Below are 15,814 nucleotides of genomic sequence, written 5' to 3'. Positions count from 1 at the left end.
CCTTCCATCAGTTTGTTTCCTGGATGTGCCCCATTATTTACTTTCTGCTCCCACATTATTGTTTTTCTTCCCTTCTCATCTTAATGTTTTTTTCTCTATCCCTAGGCTTTGCACCTGTCCAAGTCCAGCTCAACCAGAAAATACTTTAATTGACCCTCTGATATCCAATTAATTGAATGCAAATTTATCAAAGTTTCTGTTGGAGAACTACTGGAGCAGGGGAGGGAATTGATTGGTATGTTAGTGATCATAGATAATGGAACAAGTGGGGGAATGGTATAGCTGGCATAGACCCGAAGTGCTGAATGTCTCCTGCTGTGTTGTAAAGAAATGAGAAATAATAATGGAAAATAACAATTCCCGAATCACAGTCATTAGGGTAAATCCCAGAAAATGTCAGCCCTGTTAACATTTCAAAATGATAGCTGCTAATATCTTTAGAGAGGTTCAGTAAGTTAAAAACAACAGTGTTGACAAATATAACAAATCTTGTTTGTCCTCCCCAAGTACATCCTATCCCATTGGTGGACAGATCCATTAGAGGAAGGACAAAAATATGTAATACAAAAGCAAAATACTGCAGATGCTGGAAATACTCATCAGGTCAGACAGCATCTGTGGAGAGGAAAATAGCATTAATGTTTTGGGTCCATGGTCTTTCATTGTAATATATTATCATTAGCTTCAGATCCCAAAGTCTAATGGATTGAGATCAAGCAAAGTGTTGAAATTTCCAGTTGACTTCCACCTTTGATGCCCCTCAAGTAATTCATAGACAGATATTTTGTTGATCCCAAAAGAAATTGCAGTGTCACATTAGCATTACTTTCCCTCTACTTTCCCTCTTCAATATCTCACTGTGGCTTCTTACCTTTTCTCACCTGCCTATCACCTCCCCCTGATGCCCCTCCTCCTTCCCCTTCTTCCATGGTCCACTCTCCTTTCCTATCCGATTCCTTCTCCAGCCCTTTATCTTTTTCACCTATCACCTTCTAGCCTTCCCCTCCCCCACCTTATTCTGGCATCTTCCCCTTTCCTCTCCAGCCCTGATGAAGGGTCTTGGCCCAAAACGTCGACTGTTTATTCATGAACATATATGCTGCCTAACCTGATTTTGTCCAGCATTTTGTGTGTGTATCTCTGGATTTTCAGCATCACAAAATCTCGTGTTTATGTCATTTTTTTTTACTTTTTATTTCCCTTCCTTATTTCTAAGTTCTGATACCAAAATGATTAGCTCTGCAGTGGATTTAGGTGCACAGTGGGATGTTGTTTCTAAATTTTAGAAACTTATGATAATACATAGGTTTGCAGCACTGCTATTTAAACATTGTTTTAGGAACTGATTATAGAATTTGTGATCACTGAGAAGGTTATCAAAATCACATGCTGGTGATAATAAACCTGATTCTGAATTAGAATCTGATGGTACAATGTGAGGAACAGATGTGTGCTAAATGTAAAATAAAAGCTTAAGAGATTTTCAGAGGTGAATAAGGCAGTTTTTTTTTGCTTTTGTCAATAAAGTGAGCAGTTTTCGACTCAGCTATGCTTGTAATTATTGCAGGTTGTAATGTCTTCAGAAATAACTGGAAAATTGAAAGAGAAAACAATGAGTTTGGGCTATTCATCCCTGCTGGAAATTCTATGCCATAAATCTGAAGATTAGTCTGGCTTGTAATACGTGTTGTTTTAATGAAACACTTTGATTCAATAAATTTTAGGAAGAGAATATCAGCGCACACAGGAACTAAAGAAGTAGGAGTAGTAACAAGTGTAGTCCTTACGAACCTTGATCCTGGAAAGGCATTCAATATTATGGCTGATTGTCATTTCCCCATATCCCTTGAATCCTTTATTGTCCAAGGATTTTTAAATGCTGAACAACTGACCATTTGGAGATGTGTGAGGTAGAGAATTTCAAAAATTCACTATCTTCTACATCAAGAAATTTCCCTTCATCTCCATCAGAATCACCTACAGCCTTTCACCATCTAGTCAAGCCTTCTCAGAATTTTATTTCAGTATGATTGATTCCATTCTTCTGGATCTCTCTTTATGGGACAATGGTCTCAACCTTGGAATCAATCTAGTGAAATCAAAACAGAAAGAAATTTGCTTGTTAGTGGTTCTATGAAGGGTCTCTGAATTTTCTATTTGGGAATGTTAGATACGTGGATTATGACCAAAGGAAAAAATGGCTGGAGTTGCTCAGCACTTCATTGCAAGGATGTTTATTACGTACGTCAAAAATCAAACATTTACATATCCCCATTACTAAAGAAATGGAATATTCCACTGTGTATGGTGGAAAAGCCATCGTAAAGCCAACCTGAGTGCATTAGCTCAGTTTAGGACCCATTATGAGAACATACAGGGGAGGACATTGAAGTGCGTGCTCTCAGCGCAACGACAACAGAATGACGTGTGTGTGTGTGTTTGTTTGTTTGTGTAAATGGGCATGTGTAAGGTGTGTGTTTACTGAGAGCTCTGTGTTGTGAATCCAGCAGTGAAACACTATGAAGGTCAAGAGAGAAAATTGATTTTGAAAGAAAACTTGCTTGTAATATCAACATGAACAATAAGTGCTTCTATGGATATTTTCTTAAATAAAGTAACTAAGGTAGGTATGAGACCTAGAGTTCAAGGCTGGTGAATTAATAACAGGAGACAGAGATTTGGTAAATATGTTAAAACTTTCATAGTTATGGCATTATCTTTGTTGCAGTTGCATCCTATTTCGAGATTAAAACTGGATCAAAAGAAATCTGAGAAACAGGAGTAGGAGTAGGCCAATTAATCACTTGGCTCTGCTTTGCTGTTCAATCATATTAATGCATATCTGATCTTAACCCAAACGCCTTTTTCATTTGCTTTTCCCATGCCCTTTGATTATTTTGTACACCCTAATAGTTTAAGTGTCTTTCATTCTCCACTTTGAATATACTCAACCCACACACTTCTCTGCTATAGAGTTCCAAAGATTCATAACCCTCTGAGAGAGAAACCCCACCTCATCTCCATTTAAATTATGTAACTCCTTACGCTGAAACAATCCTCCCCGGATACCCCTACTAAAGGCATATCCTCTCAGCATTCACCCTATCAAATAAAAACAAATTGCCTAAGCAGCATAGCTCCTGTTAGAGAGCTTAGACACTACAGTTGCTGGTTTTCCTTTGCCTTGTGTATTGCTTCTCCACCTTACTGATTCTACTTCCTGATCTTGTCCAGTATAATTGTTCATCATTATTCAATGCCAACCTTTACCATCGGACTGTAAGATCATTGTTTTGATTATATCTCCCTTTCAAAATGTAACTTGGAACATTTGCAAATTTTATGAATACAATACACTAATCACCATTCTTAATACAAGAGTGATCATTACACTTCAAAAATTTATATTATATCAGTATGGTATTAATTTTTTTTAAATAAACTTCTTGTGCATTCTGAGGGATTCTGGCATGTGCTCCGACCCCTCAGCATGCAATAATGGGAGGACGTTAAATTGTGGCCATCGTGACGACAGTTGCACTAAACTTCAGTGCATCTTTTAGCACATAGTGCTAGATGTGGAATGTGTCCATCTCAATCTTCAATCATGCACACCTCCATACTTCATTGTCGTCAAACAATTGATACTAGAGCGTACAATCATCACAGTGATATTTGATTCTGCGCTTTGCGCTCCCCGGAGTACAAATTGATAGTAAATATTAAGAATTGAAATTATAAATCATAAATAGAAAATAGAAAAGGGAAAGTAAGGTAGTGCAAAAAAACCAAGAGGCAGGTCCGGATATTTGGAGGGTACGGCCCAGATCCAGGTCAGGATCTGTTCAGCAGTCTTATCACAGTTGGAAAGAAGCTGTTCCCAAATCTGGCCGTATGAGTCTTCAAGCTCCTGAGCCTTCTCCCGGAGGGAAGAGGGAGGAAAAGTGTGTTGGCTGGGTGGGTCGTGTCCTTGATTATCCTGGCAGCACTGCTCCGACAGCGTGCTGTGTAAAGTGAGTCCAAGGACGGAAGATTGGCTTGTGTGATGTGCTGCGGCGTGTTCCCGATCTTCTGCAACTTCTTCTGGTCTTGGACAGGACAACTTCCGTACCAGGTTGTGATGCACCCCAGAAGAACGCTTTCTACGGTGCATCTATAAAAATTAGTGAGGGTTTTAGGGGACAGGCCAAATTTCTTTAGCTTTCTCAGGAAGTAAAGGAGCTGGTGGGCCTTCTTGGCAGTGGACTCTGCTTGGTTGGACCAAGTCAGGTCATTTGTGATATTGACCCCGAGGAACTTAAAGCTCTTGACCTGTTCCACTTGCGCACCACCAATGTAAATTGGGTTGTGCGGTCCGCTACTCCTTCTGAAGTCAACAACCAATTCCTTCGTCTTGCTGACGTAGAGGGATAAGTTATTGTCTTCACACCATGCCACCAGGTTCTTAATTTCCTCTCTGTACTCAAACTCATCATTACCCTAGATAAGGCCTACAATTGTTGTGTCATCAGCAAACTTATATATTGAGTTTGATGGAAACTTGGCTACACAATCATGGGTGTACAGTGAGTACAGCAGGGGGCTGAGTACACAGCCTTGTGGGGCACCGGTGCTCAGAGTGATTGTAGAAGAGAGCTTGTCCCCTATTTTTACAGCCTGGGTCCTATCTGTGAGGAAGTTGAAGATCCAGCTGCAGATCTGAGTGCTGAGGCCCAGATTCCAGAGCTTAGGAATCAGTTTATTTGGAATGATGGTATTAAAGGCAGAGCTGTAGTCAATGAAAAGGAGCCTTACGTATGCATCTTTATTCTCCAGGTGTTCTAAGGAGGAATGTAGGGCCAGAGAGATGGCATCTACCATTGACCTGTTGCTCCGGTAGGCGAATTACAAAGTGTCGAGGTTGACCAGTAGGCTGTGGTTGATGTGTGCCATAACCAATTGCTTGAAGCACATCATAGCAATTGATGTCAGAGCCACATGTCGATAGTCATTCAGGCAAGCCACCTTGCTCTTCTTCGGCACTGGGATTATCGTTGCCTTCTTAAAACACGAGGGGATCTTAGACTGAAGCAAGTAGCGGTTGAAGATGTAAGCAAACACTCCAGCTAACTCGCTTGCACAGGCCCGGAGAACCCGTCCTGGGACGCCATCTGGGCCCGTTGCCTTCCTTGGATTTATCTTCGGGAAGGCCCCTCTCACGTCCTCCTCAGTGACGATGAATCTCGATGCCACCAGGTCCGGTTCATCCGGAGGGAACGGGGCGCTCCTCTTCTGTTCGAATCTTGTGTAGAATAAGTTAAGTTTGTCAAGAAGAGAAGCGCCACAGTTATTGATATTCCCAGCCTTTTTTTTTGCGCCCAGTGATCTCATTTAGACCCTGCCATAGTCTACCGGCATCCCTCTGGTTAACCTGGGCTTCCAACTTGGCTCGATAATGCCTCTTGGCGCCCTTAATGGCTTTCCAGAGTTCACGCCTGGATTCCGTGTAGCGACTGGTATTCCCGGACCTAAAAGCTGCAGCTCTAGCCTTCAAAAGGGACTTGACCTCATAATGCATCCAAGGATACCCGGATTGTCTTGCGAGACAAGATAAAGTTTTATTTTACTATTTTATTTTCAATCACTTGAAGACCAGTATATTTCAGCAGACCAGTCAGAGTTGATTATCTCTCATTGTGTGTCTGGGAAAACGACCCGTAGCCCTGTATCATGCAACTGTTCAGGAAAGATCACTGTATCCCTGTCCAGGCCTTCTTAACAGATAAACATTTTGGAAGAAGAAGGACTGTCTCACCACATCTTGAGGGCAACATGTAGAAATGGTCTGGTTCTGTACAGAGGATCTATTAGGGACGGTCCTTTATACCATCAGCCAAATAATGTCTTCATGCTTTTCAGAAAGTTTTGCCAAATGGCTTTAACAATCTGCAGGAGGAGCTATACAACAGGATCTGTTGTCTCTTTTTTCTGCAGGTCCTTGTGGCAATATGTAGATATTTGCTCAAAGGTGTTTCTGCATAGAATTTTGTACTAGGACAGGTGGTATGGCATGGTCCGATTGATCAGGGCATTTTGTGGTAATATGGCTAGGTCCTTCATAACATTAGGAACAAGCAGAGCCTTACCATGTAGAGACACTCCATGCGTGAGAGTACCCAGGCTCTACGCACAACTTAATACAACCACACAGAGATGTAGTTGTCAGGGTGAGTGTTTTGTAGGTGCATTTATACTTCTACATTTGTACATTGTATCTTTGAGCACAGTCCATTTTTAATGTGTACGTAAAGTGAAATATAGTTCAGGTAACTGCTGCAGAGTGGCAGTATAGCCACACCAGCAGGACTGAGAAATATCTTGCACCTGATGACTAGGTCCTTTCCTGCAGTCACTAATATTATAAAAATGTTGCTTTTAATTTCAAAAATATTATATAAATATTTACCTAGTTGGATAGGTTTTAAAACGATGTGTTCTGTAGCCAATCAGAGAGCATGGTTTTGTCCAATGCACACAAAAAGACCCAAAAAAGATTGGGTGAAAAACATAGAATATAAAAACTAAAAGGCTGAAAAAAAAAGTCTATAGGTACCTTATTGATCCCAAAGTAAATTACAGTGTCACAGTAGCATTACAAGTGCACAGATATAAACATTGGAAGAGAAGTAAGAAAGAATTTTTTAAAAAAGTTACCTCAAGCAGTCTAACAGGAGGATGTCATCACTTCCTTGGCTATAGGTTGACCATTATAGAGCATAATGGCCAAGGGGAAGAATGACCTCTTCTAGCGCTCTTTAGAGCAGTGCAGTTGGCTGAACAGAGGAGCACTTTTAGTAATAGACTAAGCCAAGGTGGCATGCAGGGGATGAGAAACATTGCCCAGAATTGCCAGGATTTTCCGTAGGGCCCTTTGTTCTGCCACAGCCTCCAGTGTGTCCAGTTTGACTCCTATAACAGAGCCAGCCTTTCTAATCAGTTTATTGAGCCCATTGGCATTACCGTGTTGATGCTATTGCCCCGACACACCACTGCATGTAAGATTGTACTGGCGACAACAGACTGGTAGAACATGTGAAGGAGAGATGTACATACTCCAAAGGACCTCAGTCTCCTCAGGAAGTAGCAGTGACTCTGACCCTTCTTGTATACAGCCTCCGTGTTGGTGCTTCACTCAAGTCTTATCATCCATGTGCACCTCCAGGTACTTGTAGATTCTCACCACATCCACGTCCTCACCATCAGTATTAACAGGGAACAGTGCAGGCTTAGTCCATCACCATCTCCTTTGTCCTGAAGTCCAAGTCCATATCCAAAACACAGAAAACCTGGGTAACATTCTCTGGGCACAGTGGCAGGCCTTTCCCTCTCTGTAGCAGAGTGATCCCACCGGTCGTAAGATGGCAGTCTCCCATCTCTGTAGCAGAGTGATATCACCAGCGATAAAAAGGCAGTTTCCCCTCTCCATTGCAGAGTGATCGCACCAGTGATCAAAAGGCAAACAATCAGCGAACAATGGAAGCTTTAAATGGGTGAAATGGAGTTGAACATTGGCTCGCACCCTGCAGCCTTCTCGCCACGAGATTCCCACATGCTGCCTCTGCCTCCCGGGATACCCTTGGATACTGCAGAGCGCTGAAACAATGCGATAGGGTTAATTACTACACTTCGTTATATATTAGAGTTTTACACTGTTTGACTGGAACGATTGTTCGTCCAAGGCGAGTAACTTAGAATTATGATGGCATGAAAATCGAGCCAGCTAAATTGGCAATTAAGAAGAGGGGTATTCAAGATTGTTTAATGTAATTTCCAGTACACAAGTGTAAAGGAGAATTAAATAGTTGTTACTCCGGATCTGATTCAACACAAAAACAAAACACAATAAGATAAAGAATGCAATCAAAAAAATTACAACAAATGTAAATACATAAAGATAGCTTATAATACATTGATTGTATGTACATAAAGTGATGCTAGGTACAGGAGTATCTGTACTAAGAAGACTGACAGGAAATGATAAAGTAGTGGTGGTGGGATGGGTTAGTGGATGGACGTGTTGTTCAACTTTACTGCTTGGGGAAAGTAACTGTTTTTGAGTCTGGTGGTCTAGCATGGATGCTATGTAGCCTCCTCCCTGATGGGAGTGGGACATTCTGATGTGGGTGGGATCCTTTGTGACAGTGCTGGTGATGCATAGGGCAGTTTTGAATACCCATTGCAGAGCCTTTTTGTCTACTGCAGTGCAGTTTCCGTACCATGTAGTGATGCAGCTTGTTAGGATACTCTGCTGCACATCTGTAGAAGGTGGGAAGCAGAAGTAAGGATTAAGATGGGAGTGGAGACGAGGAAGAATGGGTGTCAGTGTATGTGTTTGTGTATGTATGTGTATATACACAAAGCTTGTCCTATTGGCTTGAGCCTCCTTACTATTAGACCAAAACCTCAGTCTGTCAATGTTGTAACTGATGTCCAGTGGCCTCTGCATTAAAGAATTTATGTGCAGGCATCTTTCACTTCTCATGACTAGAGTGGAAATAATTCAGTTTTAATCTCAAGGGACTGCTTAAAAAGTGAGATATTAGAAGTAACCTAAATCTGGTATTCAAATTTCCCATAACAACAGTGAAGTTGTGGTGTGATGCTGTCTCTAGTTCAACCTATAGTATGTGGTAGAATTGCTTCATTGCTGTCATTTATTGGAGCATAGCACTGAATCAGGGTGAGGTTCCTATGTTTCCCTTTCTTCGTGGTGCTAATGAGCTTCCACTCACTTCAGGAGGATAGAAACACCCTCATGGTGTTATCAAACCAACCAGAATATAGCAGAGTTTCCCCTGAGGACATTTCAGGTGGAAGTTTTATTTCACAGGACCAAGTTGCTAGAGGGCTGGGATCTGTTTTATCTGGCCCCTCCTCAGATCTTACAGGAACAAAATCCCCCACCGGTCCAAACTGAGGGATTATTAGAATATGTAAATTGTTGCACTAGGGTAAGACACAGTGGCTAACTAACGTCAGAGCAAGCAGAACTGGTCTGTTCATCAGATCAGAAATGACTACAGAGTAGGAGAATGACATCTGACAAATAAGGTGGTAGTTATGGTGGAAAGTTGCCAGGGAGGTGTCAGTAAGGACATGGGTGCCATCTATGAATGCCCACACTGTTGGGAGCCCTGCAGTGCACCCCATATGCCCCTTGTAGGCATGAATACAAAAGCCATATTGACCAAAAATGGAAGGTTTCTCACTTTATCACTAGAAATTTTCTTAACTTCAGCAGTGCTTCACCAAGCAGCAAAGAGATATTGGTGCCATATCTCAACAGACAGTGGGACAAGGTTTCTGAGCGTTGGTGTGGCCTTGACATTAACTCTGAGAGCAAGGTGGTACTTAAGGTTTGTCTGGCAAAGGCTTGGACTATAAAAGTCGGTGTAGATTCCTTTGGCTCCTGAGGACAGAAGACTGCCATCTCCTTTCATAGCAGCATGTACTCATTCCTTGCCAGCACTTCGCAGGGGCAGGAAGGGTGCTGTTTGTACAGTTCAGTGACCCATTAAGGGCTATTTTTTTCAGATCAGAGTTGTGAGGGAAATGTGTCACTAGCATGTGAAAATTAATCTCTGATTGTTGGGACTCCTGAAGCAGAGTGATGTTGTATGAAGCACCCTTTTTAGTGCTGTTTTAGACTGATGCACTGTGTTTGCATCAGTCTTAAACAATGGTAAAAAGATGTTGCACTGTTTTTAAGAGCTTTTTGAAACAGCAGTTGGAAGATTGCAAATTCCACTCCATTACTTAAAAAAAAAATGCAGCTGAATGTCAAGGTTTATTTCTCTTGTCTACAAAAGCGCCGTTATTGGACAGCATGAATTGTCATTTGTAGCCTATACCTCTAACATGTACATTTCTCTCCTAGAAGAGTGGGTGCGGCCAATAATGAAGCGAGAGAAGCAGGTCTTATTACATTGGGGATATTGTCCTGACAGGTATGTATCTACACTTTAAATAGTATGTCAGGTAGTTACATGTATATCCTTTAGATATATTGTGTATATCAAAAAGCTATATGTGAACAGCATGGACCAGTTAAAACCTAGCTCCAAACCAAAATTTGAGCTCTTAATCAAACCTAGCATTCCTGGAGTCTTGCACTGACAGAAGTAGTGTTCTTTATATGATATGTTAAATACAGATACTGTCTCTTGACTTCTGTTCAGAGCAATTATGAGATATGAGCAACTAATTCTTGCTCAGGTTGAGAGGCAGTAGGCTGAAAGGCCAGCTTCATCTCAGTGAAGGGAGAAGTTTTCTGGTGAATTATAGGTTTCTATAAAAGAGGAGTTTCCAAGCTGAGCCATGCAACTCCCCTGGGGCAAGGGTCACCAACAGGAGCCTTGGGGCAATAATAATAATGAAGTTACTTAATCAAAAAGTTCACAAAACCATCAAAATACATAAAATATACTCACTGGCTAGCTGCCCTAACTGTGAACAGTCAGTCCATGGGAATTTTCTGGGACAGCTAACCTCTTAAAAGGAGCTTCCTGTGACATTATTGGACTTCTGTGATGGAGAGGTGCTATGGAAATTTTACTGTGTGAACAATTGTGCCTTTCATTTCGAACAATCAGGACTACAGATATAACAAAAGGGTCACAGTCTCTGCTTTGAAATACTTAATTGAGTGATTGCATAGCTTATCTTGGTTTTTGAATATTCTGCTGGATTAATGGTTTGATAAAGGATGTGAGAATTTTCAAATGTCACGGAAAGATGGTTTTCAGTAAACTGCGGTTGGTGGCGTAGTGAGATCAACGCTGGACTCCAGAGTGAAGGTTCCTGAGTTCGAATCCAGGTCGGGCCACCCCCAAGCACGCTTTCCATCCGTGCCGGGTTGAGTGTCAAGCTAGCCACTCGGCCTCGTAAAAAACAATACAAGGGTCGAGTCAGGAACGTTCATAACGTGATCCAGTTAATCCTGACACCACGTGCCAGACAAGAATTGCTGAATGTCTGGTACGATACGCTTTTAAAAAAATGAAATAAAATTTAAAAAAAGTAAACTTGATTGAATCACCTTGCATAATACTCAACATGGATGAGGAATGGGAAGTAAGGAAATAGAGATTTGAAGCAGAACAGGAATCTTCAGCCAGAAGTGCCAGTTGGATAATCATTTTCAGCTTTTTCTTGAGTTCCTCACCAGCTCAGAAGATGGTCTGCAGTTAATTCTATTCATTACTTGTGATGTCAAGAAACATGAAAACAGTACATATAGCAAAAGCCCAGCAGAAGAACTGGTCATCGCCCTACCCACACTGTTTCAGCTCTCTTGAGAATTGTATAAGTTTGTCCTGTTCACTAAAGAAGTAAAATCTATTCCTGCTAGTTACAGCTTCAGAAGCCTACTATCAGTTATTACCAGTTGACAGAGCCAATAACCTGCAAAACCTGCTCATTGTTGTCCAGTTTAGATTTTACCAATATCACTCTGCTCTCGATATTATAAAGATTTGGTCCAAACATAGCCAAAGAGTTGAATTCCAGAGTTGTGATGAAAGTGACGGCCCTTAACATATGAGCTGCACTTGACTGAAAATAGCATCAAGGAGCTATGGTAAAACTGAAGTTAAGGAAAAAGCTCTCACAAAGGAAAATTTGTTAGAAGTCAGCCCCAAGCCATCACTGCAAGAGTTCCTTGGGACAGTATCCTGCACCGAAGTACCTGCAACTTAATTTATCAGTGGCTTCCTTTCCATCAGAAGGTGAGAAATGGGGATTTTTAATATTTCAAATGTTTAATTCCACTTTTGAACTCCAGGATGCAGCAACACTCAAACATGGACTGATAAATGGTAAGTAACATTGACATTCACAATTAAATAATTGCCTTTCCAACAAGGAAAAAGATAACCACATACCCTTGATATTCCATAGCAGTACCATTGGCAACTTCCTTGGTGTTCGCCATGGACCAGAATCTCAACTGGACCAGTTACATAAATACAGTGGATACAAGAGCAGTTCAGAGGCTGAGTGCCCTGTGATGGAATTTGTCTTCTGGCAGCTAAAAGCTTAGCCATAAGGAGCATGAATAACCTCATAGGAATAACCTCACCATGTCTAAGTCTTCAAATTCTGCACATTGTGGGAGAAAACAGAATGCAGTAGAACGCAGTTCACCTCCCGCTTTATCGAAAATAGGCTGGATAAATTATGGTTTTGCCAATGACGTCCCACACAATAATAAATTAATTTTTAAGAATCAAAAAGGACCACACCATAATCTTGATATGGATGAATGGGAGGACAGACAGCTTGTTTTTTGGATAGAATATAATCTCTGTTTGTAGATCTAATCCTTATAAGCAATGCAGTTGAGTTGAACTTCCTACCCTGAGACATCGGCGTTAGTTCCAAGACCACTGAGTTGATAAGCCCACTCAGCAGTTTAAACACATAGATTATATCTGTGGTAGCTGACTTCATCTGTGCCTTTCTTGTTTTCTAACAGTTACTGGTTTCTATAGCTGTACAGTCCTGATTTACACAACCTTTTACACTGTAGTGAATTTTCTTTTTAATGGAAAGTTCATTTTTATAAGTCTTGGGTAAGTATTGTCACCAGAGAAGTTAGAATCTTTACCTAAGCTGTAGGAAGCTGAAAAGGATGGAAACTGGTGAGATGTATCAAATGTGATGTTCTTCCTTATATTTACGTAACACTCACTTCGCCTAGCGGCTTAATATAGGGGGTGATAACCCCCAGCCTGGCCAAACTTAAGAAATCTCGTTTGGGTGGGTGCTGTGCGATGTGTCCCCTGTTACAAATCAGTACCCCGAAATTACAAACAGTACACAATATGTGATTAAATGATTAAGCTTTATAATTCTTACCTTGACTATATGGTTAGTAGAGAAACAAAATATAAAAGAAAAAGGGCCCAAGTCATAAGATTTAATAATAAACTGTCTGTGCACAAAGTTGGAGCTCACGCAGTTCCTTAGTCCTTCTTCCACCATCAGTCTCCTCCGAGCGTCACTGACCTTCAGACACCCGCTCTGAGTCCACCCCAACCGGCGGTCTACCAAATCTCTCCATTCGCGTCTTCTCTCTTCATCTCTCTCTCTCTCCCTCTGGCAAAAGCCCGCGAAATCAACTGCTTCCAGAATCACAAGACACCGCCACAATCTCTTATTGGCTACATGCATACTGTTATCTCCAGCAATAACCCAAACATTGCTGCTACAGAGAAACCATTACCTCAGCAGTGAACATTACAAAGAAGCCATTACATATCAGTGAAACCTTACAGTGTGTTACATTTTTTAAAAAACCGTTCTTCGAGACATAAAAAAGCTGCAGCACAGAAATGGGCCTTTCCATGCCGAACCATTTAAACTGCCTAGTCCTATTGACCTGCACTTGGTCATAGCCCTCCATGTACCTATCCAAACTCTCTTACAAACCCTATTTCCAGAAAAGTTGGGACATTTTCCAAAATGCAATAAAAACAAAAATCTGTGATATGTTAATTCACGTGAACCTTTATTTAACTGACAAAAGTACAAAGAAAAGATTTTCAATAGTTTTACTGACCAACTTAATTGTATTTTGTAAATATACACAAATTTAGAATTTGATGGCTGCAACACACTCAACAAAAGTTGGGACAGAGTTAAAATAAGATTGAAAAGTGCACAGAATATTCAAGTAACACCGGTTTGGAAGACTCCACATTAAGCAGGCTAATTGGTAGCAGGTGAGGTATCATGACTGGGTATAAAAGTAGCGTCCATCAAAGGCTCAGTCTTTGCAAGCAAGGATGGGTCGTGGCTCACCCCTTTGTGCCAAAATTCGTGAGAGGATTGTTAGTCAGTTCAAAAGGAACATTTCTCAACTCAAGATTGCAGAGAATTTAGGTCTTTCAACATCTACAGTACATAATATTGTGAAAAGATTCAGAGAATTCAGAGACATCTCAGTGAGTAAAGGGCAAGGTCAGAAACCACTGTTGAATGTGCGTGATCTTCGAGCCCTCAGGCGGCACTGCCTAAGAAACCATCATGCTACTGTGACAATTACAGCCACCTGGGCTCGGGAGCACTTCGGAAAACCATTGTCACTCAACACAGTCCGTCGCTGCATCCAGAAATGCAACTTGAAACTGTATTACGCAAGGAGGAATCCATACATCAACTCTATGCAGAAACGCCAGTGAGTTCTCTGGGCCTGAGCTCATCTCAGATGGACCGAAAGACTGTGGAACCGTGTGCTGTGGTCAGACGAGTCCACATTTCAGCTAGTTTTCGGAAAAAACGGGCATCGAGTTCTCCGTGCCAAAGATGAAAACGACCATCCAGATTGTTATCAGCGAAAGGTGCAAAAGCCAGCATCTGTGATGGTATGGGGGTGCATCAGTGCCCACGGCATGGGTGAGTTGCATGTATGTGAAGGTACCATTGACTCTGAGGCGTATATTAGGATTTTAGAGAGACATATGTTGCCATCAAGGCGACGTCTCTTCCTGGGACGTCCATGCTTATTTCAGCAGGACAATGCCAGACCACATTCTGCACGGGCTACAACAGTGTGGCTTTGTAGACACAGAGTGCGTGTGCTTGACTGGCCTGCTGCCAGTCCAGATCTATCTCCTATTGAAAATGTATGGCGCATCATGAAGAGGAGAATCAGACAACGGAGACCACAGACTGTTGAGCAGCGGTAGTCTTATATCAAGCAAGAATGGACAAAATTTCCAATTGCAAATCTACTACAATTAGTATCCTCAGTTCCAAAACAATTAAAAAGTGTTATTAAAAGGAAAGGTGATGTAACACAATGGTAAACATGCCTCTGTCCCAACTTTTGTTGAGTGTGTTGCAGCCATCAAATTCTAAATTTGTGTATGTTTACAAAATACAATTAAGTTGGTCAGTAAAACTATTGAAAATCTTTTCTTTGTACTTTTGTCAGTTAAATAAAGGTTCACATGAATTAACATATCACAGATTTTTGTTTTTATTGCATTTTGGAAAATATCCCAACTTTTCTGGAAATGGGGTTTGTAAATGTTGAAATCAAAATCACATCCACAGCTTGCGCTGCAGCTCGTTCCACACTCTCACTACTCTCTGAATAACGAAGTTTCCCCACATGTTCCCCTTAAACATTTCACCTTTCATCCTTAAACCATGACCTCTGGTTGTAGTCTCACCCAACCTCAGAGGAAAAAGCCTGCTTGCACTTACCCTATCCATGTCCCTCATAATTTTATATATCTCTATCAAATCTCCTCTCAATCTTCTGCATTCTAGGGAATAAAGTTCTAACATATTCAATTTTTCTGTATAACTCAGGCCCCCCAGTCCCGGCAACATCCTTGTAAATTTTTTCTGTACTTTTTCAATCTTATTTAAGTGACTAATCTGGGTAATTGTCAGAAAGGTTTAGCTCTTTTAGCATCATTTGTTTTTAACAACCATGTAGAAGAAGATCTTTAAGTTAATCATGAGCAATGGGCTCTTCTCATTCACATACTATTACCTCTAGTGTCCCACAAGAATCTATCCTTGACCCTCCTAATTTCATATCTGTTTTGTCTCTTGGTAACATCCAAAAGTATGGTGTCAGTTTCCACATTTATGCTGATGACACCTAATTCTGTGTCTCCAGCATCTCCCTTGACTCTGCTATTATTCCTAAGCTTTTGGACTACATGTTCAAGATCCAGTCTTTGATGATCAGAAATTTCCTCCTAAGTATTTGGAAGAAAAGTATCCTTTGCGGTCCCTAATACAAATTAAGAACTTG

General features: G+C 41.1%; 1 protein-coding gene across 4 annotated transcripts in view; it reads left to right on the top strand.

The window, feature by feature from the left end:
• Nucleotides 1–15,814, top strand: part of LOC140191770 (SWI/SNF complex subunit SMARCC2-like) — a 127,065-nt gene that overhangs the window by 28,720 nt on the left and 82,531 nt on the right. For all 4 annotated transcript variants that reach the window (XM_072249495.1, XM_072249493.1, XM_072249494.1 and 1 more), the window contains exon 7: nucleotides 9,917–9,986. In XM_072249495.1, coding sequence (XP_072105596.1) covers nucleotides 9,917–9,986 — 70 coding nt within the window. The remainder of the gene's footprint in view (nucleotides 1–9,916; nucleotides 9,987–15,814) is intronic.

The sequence above is a fragment of the Mobula birostris genome, chromosome X, assembly GCF_030028105.1.
Source record: "Mobula birostris isolate sMobBir1 chromosome X, sMobBir1.hap1, whole genome shotgun sequence".
Lineage (NCBI taxonomy): Eukaryota > Metazoa > Chordata > Chondrichthyes > Myliobatiformes > Myliobatidae > Mobula > Mobula birostris.
The sequence above is the reverse complement of the archived record's forward strand: the minus strand, read 5'-3'. Positions and strand labels throughout refer to the sequence as shown.